Source organism: Schistocerca americana, chromosome 3 (assembly GCF_021461395.2).
Source record: "Schistocerca americana isolate TAMUIC-IGC-003095 chromosome 3, iqSchAmer2.1, whole genome shotgun sequence".
Lineage (NCBI taxonomy): Eukaryota > Metazoa > Arthropoda > Insecta > Orthoptera > Acrididae > Schistocerca > Schistocerca americana.
The window spans coordinates 932,534,140-932,552,166 of record NC_060121.1 but is presented as its reverse complement, the minus strand read 5'-3'; the positions used below and the strand labels follow the sequence as shown (position 1 = coordinate 932,552,166).

The 18,027-nt window shown below is 40.0% G+C and overlaps 1 protein-coding gene across 2 annotated transcripts in view; it reads left to right on the top strand.

Annotated features, from left to right (window-relative positions):
- LOC124605749 (beta-alanine-activating enzyme) overlaps nucleotides 1-18,027 on the top strand; it is a 169,807-nt gene that overhangs the window by 114,955 nt on the left and 36,825 nt on the right. The window contains exons 8-10 of one of the 2 annotated variants that reach the window (XM_047137629.1): nucleotides 840-991; nucleotides 1,184-1,971; nucleotides 15,028-15,173. In XM_047137629.1, coding sequence (XP_046993585.1) covers nucleotides 840-991; nucleotides 1,184-1,971; nucleotides 15,028-15,173 — 1,086 coding nt within the window. Of the gene's footprint in view, nucleotides 1-836; nucleotides 992-1,183; nucleotides 1,972-15,027; nucleotides 15,174-18,027 lie in introns of both variants that reach the window. The other variant, XM_047137628.1, reaches the window with a different exon arrangement.

Here is an 18,027-nt window from a genome sequence, read left to right as displayed (position 1 = left end):
AGCGCATGAAGACTCTCCAAGCACATAATGCAGCAAGAAACAGAGTCCAGCTAATACAGTAGTGACAACTATGTGGCTCTCTGAACTAAAACACGAACAGTGGTTTCAGAGTTGCAGCTAGGTGATGTCTGCATAGCATCACTTAGTGAAGTGGCTCGGAGTGAGAGTGGGCCGTGTGGCTGCTGCCGGGGGTCCTATATTGCAACAGCAGAGCTGCAGGAGGTGTGGCTCAGCAGACACACACCACTGGGTCTGCCAGATCCCGCACAATTACTGTCGGTGTCTGATGGAAACTTGCATTGCCGTTGCCAACTTTGAGAGACAGTTGGGGTTGTACCAGCACTCTATACCACATTCATCTTAATCATAAGGCAATCCAATAACACAGCCAGACTTGACTCAAACTTTCATTGTCACTGATGTTTTTATCTATGATTTCTGATCACTGCCGGTAGAGGGTTCTCCATGGAGTATGTAAGAACAGCACCAATGGGGGAAAGGAGTTTGTGGAAAACATTGCAGGTTCAGTGCATCTGTATGGATTGTACTGATATCATTTCATGCCATTGCAGCTTCATTAATTTCATTTTTATCAGTACATTGTGCCAGACTCAGAAAAAAAAGAGGCAGGGAAATGTACAACGTATTTAGCAGTGTGCAAAGCAGTAAAATATGTCATTAATTTATATATCTCTTAATTTCTATATCTGTCATGTTCCGAGTACAGAACTCAGTGTTTATTAAAATTTTAATAATGAACTGGAACTCAATTGCCTCCATCTACATTATTTGTTTTTTATCTGTTAGAATTGCTAATTATGACAGTTCTTTTGCAGCAGACAGTCTCTCTGGTGTCAACTTAGAGGACAAACTTCCTGTCAGTAACTTGCACCAACATAGCCTTTCTGTGAATGCTGCAGCTTCAAGAATAACAGGGGAAAATTCTGAGACACTCTCCACTGGATCTTTGATTGTGCCCACTGTCTCTTGTGTAAGTAGAACAAGCATTTTTATATTTCCGATTACTTGAACTGAAAAAAATACAGTGCACAATTGAGCCACTCAGAAAGTTAGCATGAGGGTACTCCAGATCATAAAAAATTCTTCATATGATACAATATATTTATTTACTAAATCTTGTTGGAAAGTTATTGGCACTAACATAACAATTTTATCATTTCAGAACCAGGAGCAAAGCACCAATTCTACGGATGTTACAGTAGAATATCAAATCATTGAAAATAAATCTTATAGCAAAAATCTGATTGCCGATCCTGACAGTAGGAGAATTTATGGTAGTAATATACCAGATGTCATTAAAATGCACCATGATGGCCATTCCCAGGGCTTTGAAAATAATTGTAAAGCTGACACAAAAAAATATTGTAGTGTAAAACAATATTCAGAGATGTTACATGGTGAGAAAATACTGCAGAAAAAGGAAGAAACCAAAATAACGCAGGAATGTCCTGGAAAAACTGTTGATTGTGCATCTTCCTCATTGGTGCCAAAAACGCCCCAGACATCAAAAAGAAAAGACGTTGTGGATGAAGGACAGTGTACTAATAGTGAAACAGTATTCCAGGACAACAGAAATATTCAAAGTGTGAAACGTAGAGCTACTACCCAGTACTCTGAGAGGGGAGGTCTGGAGAGTGCGCAGTTATTTAAGAGTAACGAAGAAAGAGAATTTATTGAAAGACAGAACAGACAGTTAACTGAAAATTTATCAACTGTGTGTGTGAAAGGTGCAGAACAAAATATATTGTGGTGCTCAGAGAATTGCTCATTGGACTTTGCAAAAGACTGTGTGCTCCATTCTCATTGCCAAGGTAGGACAGAAAATTATTCTGCAGTAGAACCGTATACATGTCACTGTAAAGTATATTCTGGCATCAGCCCCTCATTAAAATGGAAGTTATACCTCAACAAATGTATTGACTCTTCTCCGTGTATAGCTTCGTACAAAAGGTAAATGAACAAAAAAAAATTGCCACATTTGTAAAACCGTATAGTTTTTACATTTGTTTCTTACTCATAATTGTGTTCTATTACTCTCTCATGTGCCTCTTCGCATTCCATGTCAGCAGATTTTTTTTTTTTTTTTTTTTTTTTTTTTAATGTCTGGTGTTCCATTATGCATGTTTTCTTTCCACAAGCATAACTCCTATCCCATACAAGACATTATCTGCTCCCGAAATTATCCTGGCCTCAGCCTATGGTAACCTACTGTCGTTTCCATCCCCTCTGTCCTGTCACTTGCTTCGTATCCTCATCTGCCACCCTCTTTGTTTTGTGTGCTGCCAACACACCCATCTAGCTTTCCCCTTCCCCTTCTCCATTCCTCTATCCCTCTTCTTTTGCCCTCCCCCCCCTCCCCCCTTTTGCCACCTTACTGACCCACAGCCTCCTGATGCTGCACCTGTTGGTAGTCTAGTCTCTGCACAATCTGCCAGACAACACTCTTCTCTTCCCCAACCCATATCTTGCTATCCCTTCCTCTTCCCCTCCCCTACCCCGTCAGACTGCTGCTTCTGTTCTGTATGACAGTTTCAGTCCAGTCTGTGCTGCCAGAGATGGCAATCGTGCGTATGAGGTGTACTAGTTTGTGCGAATAAATATACATGTGTGTGTGTGTGTGTGTTTCCTTTTCTGATGAAGGCTTTGGCTGAAAGCCAATGTGTAACTGTCTTTTAGTTGTGCCTGTCTACAGCTCTGTGTGTCATGTTTATGGTGGGTAGTAATCTATCTTTTTGTTATGATGTTGAATGTTGATATGACATACTAACTGCACCTGACTTTGTGAAGATCCCAGTCCTGGAGTGGTCCCACAATGCTCCAATGGTGACACACTGAATGTTTTGCGCATATTAACCCTAAACCGTTGATACTTGGAGGGGGATAGTGAGCCTATTGATATGTGGAAGGTAATAGTGAGCCTAAGCTGACATTCATTGGTTTATGTAAAGACACTCTTGTCAGATTTCATTGGTGGCAAATGAAATGTTGTAATAATGCTTATTCTTCATTGATTTGACTGTTACTTGCAATTCCCACACTAAAGTGATTTTAATAACACAACAAAAGGGAAGCATGATAATCTGTTTCACTAGGGAAGAAAATGGATGTATCAAAATTTTAATTGTAACCTTGTCACTTTCATGGCTGTAATGTGAATCCATTCAGGACAACTGTAGAAAGATTTTAATATATTTGCTGAAAATATTTAAACTTCTCATCATGAGTATATTGAATAAAGATGCCCATTATTAAGACAACTTTGTTAAAAGGCGAACTAATATTACCCATAGCATCAACTGCAGATTTGTGAAACTGAGGGACATAGTCTATTGAGAAAGTTCCTTGCCTGAACACAGGCCATATGGTTATTTCCGCTATATAAAAGGCTTGTATTTCTTTTTCTTTGGCTGTGGTGTCCCTATAACCATTTGTGGGGTGGATGTGTAGCAGTCATTGATTGACCATTTTAAAAACTCTTGAAGACTCATCACTGGAATTGAATGTATAAATATCTTCATAATTTTGTTAAGAACTATCAGAACATAATACTATGGGTTTCTTAAGTACATGGTATGCTTTTAGCATGAAATAGCAGACCAGTATTTCAACTATTCCATAATTTGTGGATATTTATGAGAGGAGCATAATAGCTTTGTGGAAATGGTACAACTTTTTAATACAAAAAATATATGGATGGCCGTTTAAAGATGAACTAATGTTACTGTTTTATGGGTGTTGCATATCATTATGGGATTTTGCAAATGTGATGAATTATTGTAACCAGTCCTTGTTCAGAACATGAATATTACAAACAACTATTTTTTTTTTTAATTACTTGAAACACTTACCCCAAGGTGGATGTACTTGATTCTGACTGCCAAGTTGAATCATTGCAGAGTCTTCAACACCATTACAGACAGGAAGTTGGATTTTTGCTCAGTAAGCAGTAGTAGCAGCAAAATATTTCACAGCTGGTGGCATAGTATCAAGTATGTAAGCAGTACACATGAGAAAACTCTATAAATATCTACTCAGAAGGGATACAATTCAAAACAGGATATGCAACGTCATTGTACCCTATATATCTATCATAGTCTCCTTAAGATTTTTGTGTGCTCTATCTTAAAAAACAGTGAATAGTGTGGTACAGTACTAAACACCTTAGTGGAAGTATAAGAACACGAAATCTAAATCTTTACCTGCTTGTGTTATTTGCAAATCATTGTGTGTGAAAAAGAGCGACTTGTGTTACATGTTAGTGAAATTTTCTGAACCAGTACTGGTTCTGTGAGATAAACTTTTTTTTTTCAATTGATTCCATAATGTTTGTAGTATGCTCTAGGATTTTGCAACAGGTCAGTGTTAAACATATTGGTCTGAAATTTTGTGCATCCCTTCTTTTATCTTTCTTGGTTGCAGGATTGGCCAATTTTGGTGGCCACGTGCAAAGACTTGCTGATTGGTAGTGGAAGGACAGCCAATACTCTTTTTCTAGTGACATGGAACTATTCATTGTGCAAGAGATTTTGAATAAATATGAGTTATGAAAGGGGCCATGTCTCCAACGTACTTAGTGCAAAACTTTATGGAAATTAAGTCAGGCCCTCATGTTTAGCTCACTTTGAGTAGTTGTAATTGTTTTCAGCTGCAGGAATGCATATTTCCATATTACCATTCATTAGTTGATACATTGTGTCCCATGAAGGATAACTTTCAAGGAAGTTGAACAAGTCGAGGTAGACATTAACAAAAGACAAGCAAATCATAGAAACTTAATCTGTACACCGTTAAACTATCACTATAGTGCTCAATGCTCTTTGTGCTTATGACAGATAAATGTAATGTAGTAAATTAAAAAGAAAGCTGCTGTTTCCTCAGTTGTATTAAGTAGCTGCCATTAATCTCCAATTAGTAGCTTAATGTGTACTTAATTACATTGGTATTTTTCAAAGGAAATTGTTATCTATTTCTGCATGTACAGTGTTGTTTTTATATTATTACTAGCTGTACCCAGCCACATGTTGCTGTGACTCATTCTGGTTAAATGGAAAAGAAAGAAAAGAGAAAACTCACATTCCAATATGTATGAGATATTGGATATAAAACTAATCTTCTTCTCCTCCCTGTCTCTGGCCACCCTCTCCTCCCCTCTCTTTGTCCATCTCCTCCCCTCTCTTTGTCCATCTCCTCCTCTCTCTTTGTTCATCTCCTCCTCCTCCACCCCCCCCCCCCCCCCACACACACCCTTCCCCCCTCTCCATGTCCACCTGGCCCCTTTCGCTGTCCAGCCCCTCCTTCCTGCTTTCTATATCCATTTCCTCCCACTGCTCCATCCATCTCCTCCTCCCCCCTTTCCCCTTTCCCCCTCTGTCCTTGAGCCATGTTTATTGTTATTGAAAATTCAGAATCTGTAGTAATATTCTAATCATGAGCCAGTAAGCCAGAAGTACTACTTTCCTGTTTGCTCTGAAAACTGTCTTTCAGGAAGAAACAAAGCAGCACATTGTTGTGAATAGAATTTATGTTTAAAATATATATATGCCCTACTATCATAGTTAAAACTGGCATAGCTTTACATCAGAGCATTTTCTTTCTTACAGTCCAGTTTTAAAGAAAACCTGTACATTGTTTTTTAAATCAGTATCTAATCTATGTCTGTCAGAATGTTTTACGGAGTATCATTTAAAATGAAGAACCATGGACCTTGCCATTGGTGGGGAGGCTTGCGTGCCTCAGCGATACAGATAGCCGTACCGTAGGTGCAACCACAATGGAGGGGTATCTGTTGAGAGGCCAGACAAACATGTGGTTCCTGAAGAAGGGCAGCAGCCTTTTCAGTAGTTGCAGGGGCAACAGTCTGGAAGATTGACTGATCTGGCCTTGTAACACTAACCAAAACAGTCTTGCTGTGTTGGTACTGCGAACAGCTGAAAGCAAGGGGAAACTACGGCTGTAATTTTTCCTGAGGGCATGCAGCTTTACTGTATGGGTAAAATATTCCGGAGGTAAAATACTCCCCCATTCGGATCTCCGGGTGGGGACTACTCAAGAGGATGTCGTTATCAGGAGAAAGAAAACTGGCATTCTACAGATCAGAGAGTGGAATGTCAGATCCCTTAATCGGGCAGGTAGGTTAGAAAATTTAAAAAGGGAAATGGATGGGTTAAAGTTAGATATAGTGGGAATTAGTGAAGTTTGGTGGCAGCAGGAACAAGACTTCTGGTCAGGTGAATACAGGGTTATAAATACAAAATCAAATAGGGGTAATGTAGGAGGCGGTTTAATAATGAATAAAAAAATAGGAGTGCGGGTAAACTACTACAAACAGCATGGTGAACACATTATTGTGGCCAAGATAGACATGAAGCCCACGCCTACTACAGTAGTACAAGTTTATATGCCAACTAACTCTGCGGATGACGAAGTGATTGAAGAAATGTATGATGAAATAAAAGAAATTATTCAGATAGTGAAGGGAAAAGAAAATTTAATAGTCATGGGTGACTGGAATTCGGTAGTAGGAAAAGGGAGAGAAGGAAACGTAGTAGGTGAATATGGATTGGGGCTAAGAAATGAAAGAGGAAGCCACCTGGCAGAATTTTGCACAGAGCACAACTTAATCATAGCTAACACTTGGTTCAAGAATCATAAAAGAAGGTTGTATACATGGAAGAAGCCTGGAGATACTGACAGGTTTAAGATAGATTACATAATGGTAAGACAGAGATTTAGGAACCAGGTTTTAAATTGTAAGACATTTCCAGGGCCAGATGTGGACTCTGCTCACAATCTATTGGTTATGAACAGATTTTCAGGGAGGGCATAAGGGAACAATTGACAGGAATGGGGGAAAGAAATACAGCAGAAGAAGAATGGGTAGCTTTGAGAGATGAAGTAGTGAAGGCAGCAGAGGACCTAGTAGGTGAAAAGACGAGGGCTAGTAGAAATCCTTGGGTAACAGAAGAAATACTGAATTTAATTCATAAAAGGAGAAAATATAAAACTGCAGTAAATGAAGCAGGCAAAAAGGAATACAAACGTCTCAAAAACAAGATCGACAGGAAGTGCAAAATGGCTAAGCAGGGATGGCTAGAGGACAAATGTAAGGGTTTAGAGGGTTATCTCACTAGGGGCAAGATAGATACTGCCTACAGGAAAATTAAAGAGACCTTTGGAGAACAGAGAACCACTTGTATGAATATCAAGAGCTCAGATGGAAACCCAGTTCTAAGCAAAGAAGGGAAAGCAGAAAGGTGGAGGGAGTATATAGAGGGTCTATACAAGGGCAATGTACTTGAGGACAATATTATGGAAATGGAAGAGGATGTAGATGAAGATGAAATGGGAGATACGATACTGCGTGAAGAGTTTGACAGAGCACTGAAAGACCTGAGTCGAAACAAGGCCCCAGGAGTAGACAACATTCCATTAGATCTACTGATGGCCTTGGGAGAGCCAGTCATGACAAAACTCTACCATCTGGTGAGCAAGATGTATGAGACAGGCGAAATACCCTCAGACTTCAAGAAGAATATAATAATTCCGATCCCAAAGAAAGCAGGCGTTGACAGATGTGAAAATTACCGAACAATCAGTTTAATAAGTCACGGATGCAAAATACTAACGCGTATTCTCTACAGACGAATGGAAAAACTGGTAGAAGCTGACCTTGGGGAAGATCAGTTTGGATTCCGTAGAAATGTTGGAACACGTGAGGCAATACTGACCCTACGACTTATCTTAGAAGATAGATTAAGGAAAGGCAGACCTACGTTTCTACCATTTGTTGACTTAGAGAAAGCTTTTGACAATATTGACTGGAATACTCTCTTTCAAATTCTGAAGGTGGCAGGGGCAAAATACAGGGAGCGAAAGGCTATTTACAATTTGTACAGAAAGCAGATGGCAGTTATAAGAGTTGAGGGGCACGAAAGGGAAGCATTGGTTGGCAAGGGAGTGAGACAGGGTTGTAGCCCATCCCCGATGTTATTCAATCTGTATATTGAGCAAGCAGTGAAGGAAACAAAAGAAAAATTCAGAGTAGGTATTAAAATCCATGGAGAAGAAATAAAAACTTTGAGGTTCGCCGATGACATTGTAATTCTGTCAGAGACAGCAAAGGACTTGGAAGAGCAGTTGAACGGAATGGACAGTGTCATGAAAGGAGGGTATAAGATGAACATCAACAAAAGCAAAACGAGGATAATGGAATGCAGTCGAATTAAGTTGGGTGTTGCTGAGGGAATTAGATTAGGAAATGAGACACTTAAAGTAGTAAAGGAGTTTTGCTATTTGGGGAGCAAAATAACTGATGATGGTCGAAGTAGAGAGGATATCAAATGTAGACTGGCAATGGCAAGGAAAGCGTTTCTGAAGAAGAGAAATTTGTTAACATCGAGTATTGATTTAAGTGTCAGGAAGTCGTTTCTGAAAGTATTTGTATGGAGTGTAGCCATGTATGGAAGTGAAACATGGACGATACCTAGTTTGGACAAGAAGAGAATAGAAGCTTTCGAAATGTGGTGATACAGAAGAATGCTGAAGATTAGATGGGTAGATCATATAACTAATGAGGAGGTATTGAATAGGATTGGGGAGAAGAGAAGTTTGTGGCACAACTTAACTAGAAGAAGGGATCAGTTGGTAGGACATGTTCTGAGGCATCAAGGTATCACCAATTTAGTATTGGAGGGCAGCGTGGAGGGTAAAAATCATAGAGGGAGACCAAGAGATGAATACACTAAACAGATTCAGAAGGATGTAGGTTGCAGTAGGTACTGGGAGATGAAAAAACTTGCACAGGATAGAGTAGCATGGAGAGCTGCATCAAACCAGTCTCAGGACCGAAGCCCACAACAACAACAACATTTAAAATTTTAAGTAAATCAGTCAAGAACTTTTCGAGACTTTTGCTAACAACATTTCAGTATTATATATTTTATATATATGTTGTATATGTATTAAAGTGTGTAGCCTACTATCCATCTGAATGTTCATTGGAGTATCATATAATATTTTAAGGAACTGTGTCAAGAACGTTCTGAGATTTTTGGTAAAATGCTGCAACATTGTGTAGAAATTTCAAGTCTGTCGACCAACAACTTTTTTAATTTTGCAAGGACAAACATATGCAGGCTCAGTTTTTGTATATAAAGATTTACTACCTACACTGATGCTGCCAATGTTACTAACTAGATAAATAGATAATTTGTACAGTGGCTCGTAACGTACATTTTTAGTTATCTTTTGAACTGATTGGGATCCTCAGTTTCTTGATTTATAGTAGATGGTTGAACACCTTTGTACCTGATTCCATAACTGCCCTGTGAACTCTAGACAAGAAAGCAAAGTGCCCATGACATTTATTTTGTGAGCTTCTGTTGTGATTTTGAAGATCACAATTCAGATTAAACTGCTTTTTATTGTCAGCAACTAAAATCATTAATGAGTAAATGTAATTGGGACTTAGCGTGAGAATTCCAAGACCCTTAAAAAGGACTGTGCAAGATTTGGAGCTAGCTACTTCTCACAGTACGCTTACTGCTCACTTCTCTCGAATGAATACTTCATTAATTCTTAAGTGCACTGCCATAGAAGAGAATTTGCAAGACAAGAGGGAGTGGAAATTAGATACTTTGAACATCAGACATATTGAACTGAGCTTCTTCATTAGTTTATCTCTTTTTTGACTACATTTGAACATGTCATTCAAGTGGACCTCTTGGCATTTTACACTCAGTGTTCCATTGATTGTGTGACCATTAATGTCTACTTCTGGTGCAAGCAGCTCATTTTTGTTTACTCAAAATTACATAATATGAATCTTTGTGAGATTAAGATGTGAATCATTTACCATGAACCAGTGATGGAACTGTTCACCTGTTATCTGAGTTGTGTCTAGTAAGGTTCATTTTAGACAGTTGATTAGTATGATAGTGTCATCATCAAACATAGTTTTTGAACCATCCATTAAAGTCATTGAAAGATTGTTTATGAAGGTTAAAAGCAAGAATGGATTACTGATCATTCTGTGAATCCACATGTTATGTTCTCCCCCTTCCTGAGGTTAGTTTCATGCTTATGACCCAGTGTGTCTGTAGGACCCCTTTGATTTCTTTTGTGAAGGTAAGACTCCATCCTTGCAAGAGGGTGGAGGTGGGGGGCTATTAATCCCATAATTCTTTACGAGGGCTATCCAGAAACTAGGGAACGTTTTGGCATTAAAAAAATAACTATGTACAAGAAATACGTTTTATTATATATATCTGAAAGAGCGACTGACATATTACTTTTCCACATAGTCACCAAACACATTGAGGCACTTACCATAGTGGTGGACAAGCTTTGAAAGACCTTCTTTGTAAAATTCTGCCGCCTGAGACTTTGACCAGTGAGTCCACATCCTCATCAGAATGCTGCGTTGCAGGCCAGTTCTCCATCTTGGGAAACAAGTGGAAGTCACTTGGTGCAAGATTGGGGCAGTAGGGCGGGTGAGGGAAAATTTCCCATTTTAATGAATTAATGAGTTCTTTACTGTGGTTTGCCATGTGAGGTCGGGCATTGTCATGCAAAAACAAAATTTTGGACGTCAGCTTCCCTCAGCGTTTGTTTTGAACTGCTCTTCTAATGCTGTGCAAAGTTTGACAGTAGTGGGCAGAATTTATGGTTGCTACATGTTCGAGAAAATCAATAGGAAACACACCTTGCCTGTTCCAAAACACTGTCACCATCAACTTCCTTGCTGACAAGGTTTGCAAACATATTCTCAGCTTTTGGGGGGACCTTGTGTGCCCTCACTCCATGAACTATAATTTTGTCTCGCAATTGACGTGTTTCACCCAAGTCTCGTCACCTGTTATGATTTGATCCAGTAATGAATCACCATGTTTGTGGTAGACCTCTGCACATACACAGACACAAGCAGACAGTCTGCTTGTGTCTGTGTATGTGCGGATGGATATGTGTGTGTGTGTGCGAGTGTATACCTGTCCTTTTTTCCCCCTAAGGTAAATCTTTCCACTCCTGGGATTGGAATGACTCCTTACCCTCTCCCTTCTCCCTTAAAACCCACATCCTTTTGTCTTTCCCTCTCCTTCCCTCTTTCCTGATGAAGCAACCGCTGGTTGCGAAAGCTTGAATTTTGTGTGTATGTTTGTGTTTGTTTGTGTATCTATCAACATGCCAGTGCTTTCGTTTGGTAAGTCACATCATCTTTCTCGAACACCTGGAATCCTTACCCAATCTGTTACCCCCGGAAACCATCCTTGTAACCATTGATGCCACTTCCTTATACACAAATATTCCGCACGTCCAGGGCCTCGCTGCGATGGAGCCCTTCCTTTCAAGCCAATCACCTGCCACCCTACCTAAAACCTCTTTCCTCATTACCATAGCCAGCTTCATCCTGACTCACAACTTCTTCACTTTTGAAGGCCAGACATACCAACAATTAAAGTGAACAGCCATGGTTACCAGGATGTCCCCCTTGTATGCCAACCTATTTATGGGTTGCTTAGAGGAAGCCTTCTTGGTTACCCAGGCCTGCCAACCCAAAGTTTGGTACAGATTTATTGATGGCATCTTCATGATCTGGACTCACAGTGAAGAAGAACTCCAGAATTTCCTCTCCAACCTCAACTCCTTTGGTTCCATCAAATTCACCTGGTCCTACTCCAAATCCCATGCCACTTTCCTTGACATTGACTTCCATCTATCCAATGGCCAGCTTCACACGTCCGTCCACATCAAACTCACCAACAAGCAACAGTACCTCCATTGTGACAGCTGCCACCCATTCCACATGAAACGGTCCCTTCCCTACAGCCTAGGTCTTTGTGGCAAACGAATCTGCTCCAGTCCGGAATCCCTGAACCATTACACCAACCTGAAAACAGCTTTCGCATCCGGCAACTACCCTCCCGACCTGGTACAGAAGCAAATTACCAGAGCCACTTCCTCATCCCCTCAAACCCAGAACCTCCCACAGAAGAACCCCAAAAGTGCCCCACTTGTGACTGGATACTTTCCGGGACTGGATCAGACTCTGAATGTGGCTCTCCAGCAGGGTTACGACTTCCTCAAATCCTGCCCTGAAATGAGATCCATCCTTCGTGAAATCCTCCCCACTCCACCAGGAGTGTCTTTCCGCCATCCACCTAACCTTCGCAACCTGTTGGTTCATCCCTATGAAATCCCCAAACCACCTTCCCTACCCTCTGGCTCCTACCCTTGTAACCGCCCCTGGTGCAAACCTGTCCCATGCACCCTCCCACCACCACCTACTCCAGTCCTGTAACCCGGAAGGTGTACACGATCAAAGGCAGAGCCACGTGTGAAAGCACCCACGTGATTTACCAACTGACCTGCCTACACTGTGAAGCTTTCTATGTGGGAATGACCAGCAACAAACTGTCCATTCGCATGAATGGACACAGGCAGACAGTGTTTGTTGGTAATGAGGATCACCCTGTGGCTAAACATGCCTTGGTGCACGGCCAGCACATATTGGCAAAGTGTTACACCGTCTGTGTTATCTGGATACTTCCCACTAACACCAACCTGTCAGAACTCCGGAGATGGGAACTTGCCCTTCAGGATATCCTCTGTTCTCGTTATCCACCAGGCCTCAACCTCCGCTAATTTCAAGTTGCCGCCACTCATACCTCACCTGTCATTCAACAACATCTTTACCTCTGTACTTCTGCCTCAACTGACATCTTGGTCTGCTTGTGTCTGTGTATGTGCAGATGGATATGTGTGTGTGTGTGTGTGTGCGCGCGAGTGTATACCTATCCTTTTTTCCCCCTAAGGTAAGTCTTTCCGCTCCCGGGATTGGAATAACTCCTTACCCTCTCCCTTAAAAACCACATCCTTTTGTCTTTGCCTCTCCTTCCCTCTTTCCTGATGAAGCAACCGCTGGTTACGAAAGCTTGAATTTTGTGTGTATGTTTGTGTATCTATCAACATGCCAGCGCTTTCGTTTGGTAAGTCACATCATCTTTCTTTTTAGATATATTTTTCCCAGAGGGAAACATTCCACATGGGAAAAATATATCTAAAAACAATGATTCTGTATTTTACCAAACGAAAGTGTTGGTATGTTGATAGAAACAATAACACACACGCAAATTTCAAGCTTTCGCAACCCACGGTTGCTCCATCAGGAAAGAGGGAAGGAAAGGGAAAGACGAAAGGATGTGGGTTTTAAGGGAGAGGGTAAGGAGTCATTCCAATCCCGGGAGCGGAAAGACTTACCTTGGGGGGAAAAAGGGACAGGTTTACACTCGCGCACACACTCACATATCCATCCGCACATAACAGACGCAAGCAGACAGCTTGTGTCTGCATATGAGCGGATAGACTTACCTTGGGGGGAAAAAGGGGCAGGTTTACACTCGCGCACACACACACATATCCATCCGCACATACCAGACACAAGCAGACAGCTTGTGTCTGCATATGTCTGTTATGTGCGGATGGATATGATTGTGTGTGCAAGTGTAAACCTGTCCCTTTTTGCCCCCAAGGTAAGTCTTTCCGCTCCCGGGATTGGAATGACTCCTTACCCTCTCCCTTAAAACCCACATCCTTTCATCTTTCCCTCTTTCCTGATGAAGCAGCCGTGGGTTGCGAAAGCTTGAAATTTGTGTGTGTGTTTGTGTTTGTTATTGTGTGTGTCTATATATATTAAAAAAGCTAGTCACTGTTTTATCATAGGCCATTTTCTCAAAAACTTTTGAAAAGGCAGGAAAGAGTTTAACTGTCCTGTTAGTGAGCAGATTTGGATATTTCTAATTGCATGCATTGCTGTGTATTAATACTACATATTTCAGTCTGCCAGAAATGAACTGGGTCATTGATTATTTATAAAGATAGCTTATCAAGTCAGTACAATAGTTAAATATTGTGCTTGAGACACATCTTAGCCAACATACCCAGTTTTTGGTAGGAGAAATGTGGTGGTAGGAGAGAGAGAAAGATTGTATAAAAGTTCATATTTTCATTAACTGTATATATGGCTACATTGTGATAGAATTTTCTGGTGGAACTTTTGCCGTATTTTGTATGTGAAAATTGTAGGCTTCACATGAAGCCCTTCTCAAGAACGCAGAAGTAGTCATTTAGTTTCCTTTTTCATTTCCTTGTGTTATCTTTTGTAGCAAGAGTTTAAAAAAATCTACACTTTTGCCACTTTTTTTGAATTTTACCACGAAATGAAAATCAAACTATGCTGTTTTGTTATTGCTTTATTAGGTATTTATTTTTATCTACAATAATTTATCCTCTATATTAGGCTTTGCCAAAACTCCTCTACATCAAATCTGTACTTTAAGTTCTCAGTTCATTTTATAAAGTAAAATTTTAATGATTGTCTATTACTTCTACCAAACACAAACACTCTGATAGAGTGGTCTAATTTTCCCTGAAATAAATGTAAATTCATGAACAAGTACATTAAATATGACACTTTCAATTAGCATCTTATAATTTCATTGTTATTGTTCTTATTTCTGCTGTTCCTTTTACTTAGTTTGTTATGCTGCATATTCCCACAATCAGTACATCTCACACTTCCAATCTTAAATGAAAAGTGGAAGTCTCTAATGATTTAGTTTATTCTGTTATTCTCTGTAAACTCCATCAGACTGAATGCAACTTGTTTGATGCATTTGCACCATTCATACCTTTCCATCCTGTTGTCCCTGCATGTGTAACTTTTTTAGTTCCTAAGTAACAAACAATGTACAAGAATTTAATTGTGGTAATTGCACTTTACTCTCATTCAATTCATGAATGATGAATTTTGTGTTCCTTTCATCTTTGACTGTTGCATGGAGTTGGCTGGTTTTACACATGACAGAGTGATTAAATGTTTTCCAGAATGTGAGGCTTTCTATTTGTCTGTATAAAGTTGAATATGTGTGACTTAAGTTCAGTAAGATAATTTTGTATGTTTTTATTGTTGATTTTACAAGAATATGTGTAATTGTAGTATGTACCATTTAGCAAGCACTGGCTAGCAATTGTTGGATCTCACTCTGGCCAACTTGCCACCATTCATGATGATGGAAAAGTTCATTCTGTTCTGCAACTTGGAGGTCGAATTGAAGCTCCTGCATGTATCTCTCCTTGTGGCCAGCAAGCATATATTGGTAAGTAGAGTGTAAAAACCATATATCTTACATAAATAAAAATTATATCGTTTTTATGTAATTTTTTTATTGAAATTGTGCTAATTTTCTCATTCTTCTTAGGCAGTGCACATTTTCAGCTATTGTTGCGATTTTGTAACATTGTGAAGGCAGTTGCTGTTTGAAATGTGTAGATGTACAGTGCAGAATACATGTTTTGCACACAGTGACTTGATGCAAAACTTCAAGAATTGAGCGCTGAAAACAAATTCTATGACAAATAAATAACAAATTAGTCCACGAGTCAAGTAGAAATAATATTTGGAGGAATATTCATCAGAGTAACAGTAGAAACCATTTGGAGATTGCTTCGGAGTAGAAGGATCAAGTTCCACTGAAAACAGCCTGTTAACACTGTAATGTGCCTTTTCAGTGCAGAATATCTGGCCTTTTATTTGGTTCAATGTGCACTCTCATGTGACGAGTCTGTGGTAAGGATGGCATGCCAGTCACAGGTTCCCTCCCCACCAGATGTGTGCAACATTACACTTTATTCATTTATGTGTCCATTGGGGTTACTGAATCCTTCCTCCATTGAACTGTCACCTACAGCCAGAATTTGCCCAGCCATTGTGGGGGAGGATGTGGTGGCAGCTGTCTGAAGGTGGAAAAAAACACGAAAGAATGCTTCTGGCAGATGTCTGACGTAGCTGATGCTGGATCTGGGACTTCTTGCATAGGCCCGTAGACACCTGAAAGTGGAGGTGACCATGCAGGACATGGCAGGTCCAGTGATTCAGCTGTCACTAAAGCCAGATTGGCGTCCACAGGCATGTCCCGCAGTTAGTTGGAAGAAAGGGTCAGGCAGCTGAAACATTTTGACTGTGCCTGCTTAGCGTTCTGGGGGTGAACACAGAAGATGTAAAAGTATCCTGTGAGGATGTCCACTGGGCTCTGACATTGATGAGCATGTGAGCATGGACTTGTAAGACACTAGGAAGGTGTTTAAAGCTGATGCCAATTTAGTAGCTCATAAAGCTTTTTGCATTTGCAGCTTAAAAGTGTGAACAAACCATTCTACAAATCCTTCGGAGGCTGGGTGAAAAGGAATCGTCGTAAAATAACAAATACCATTGAAGTCCAAGGCACCCACTGTGGCCACCAGTGTTGTCAGCTGGACGTGGACAACATACAGGAAGTGTGCGAGGGAGTCCACAATGATTAATGACGTGGACCCAGGAAAGGGCTGCAAAGTCAGCATGAACTCAGTCCCATGGCTGTATCAGTGCTGGGTACAGCGTGAATGCCTAGGGTTGGGCCAGTTGGTGCACTTGTCAAGCAGTACACTGCCACATTACCTGTGCAAAATTATTGTCCATAGAATGCCAGCACAAATGGCGATCTGCCGGTTGCTTCGTTCAGGAAACGTGCCATTGTGATTGATGTATGATCTGAATCATATGACATTGCAGAGAGGACAGTACATTGACATATGCATCTACATATATATTTCACAAACCACCTTTTGGTATATGGCAGAGGGTACTTTGTGCACCATTGTCACTTCCCACTCTTCCTCTTTCGGTCGTGTATGGTCTGTGGGAAGAACAGTTGCTGGTAAGCCTCCATGTGGACTCAAATCTCTCTGATTTTATCTTCATGGCCTTTCCATGAGGTATACTTAGGAGGAAACAATATATTGGTTAACTTTATTGGATGACTTTTCTAGGAACTTATGCTCTTGAAACTTGAACAGTAAACCATATCGTGGTGCAGAATGCCTCTCTTGCAGCCCCTGCTACTGGAGTTAGTTGATCATCTTTGTGACACTTTTGTGCTTACTAAATGAACCTTTAAGAAAACATCCACCTCTTCTTTGTATCTTCTCAATTTCATCTATCAATCCTATTTGGCACAGAACCCATAATAAGAAGTAGTATTCAAGTATTGGTCAAACGAGTGTTTCATAAGCTACTTCCATTATTGATGGGCTACATTTTATGATAATTCATCCAATCAATTTCTGTCTGGCATCTGCCTTACCTGCAATTAATTTAATGTAGTCATTCCACTTCAGTTTGCTCCATACGCATACACCTAGATATTTTATGTGAGTAAGTGCATCCAGTCATTGTTCTGCAATGGTGTGATCACACAATAAAAGGTCTTTCTTCTATGTATTCACAGTATATTAGATTTCTGGGTCAGTTGCTGGTCCCTGCACTAAGTGTCAATCCACTGCAGGTCTTCTGGCATCTTCCTATATTTTTCTAGCATTGCAACTTCTGTGTGTATGACAGTATCATCCACAAAAAGCTCATGGAACTTTCAGCTTAATCTACTAGGTTATTTATAGACAGTAAAACTTGCTCAAAGTGGAATGAAATGGGACTAAAATAATTTTCCAAATTGGACGAGTTTCCAGATTACACAAAATTCACTAGGCTACATAAAATTTGTCAGCTATCATGCACCGCAATATTAATTTGTAATTATGCACTTATTTATGTACCTTCACACATGCACAGTAGATGTTCATTTACTGTGTATTGTACTACAGAACACTAGAATGTTGCACTGACTGGTAAATAATACAGCATTTCTGTATTTTACTCTGATTTTAAATTTGTTTATTGTTATATGTATGTATCTATATTACTCCTGTGTTTAATTTCTTTACATTTCACATTTTTCACCACATACCAGGGAGGGAAACTTATTTGAATTTCCTTTTCAAAATTGTTTTTTCTATGCAATGTTTTGCACTGTACAATAGTTCCAACAGCTCATGACCAAATTGCATAACATTGTTTATGCATGCAATAGTTTCTTCAGGTGTATTAATTTTTGTAAGGACATCATTTTGCTCCTCGTC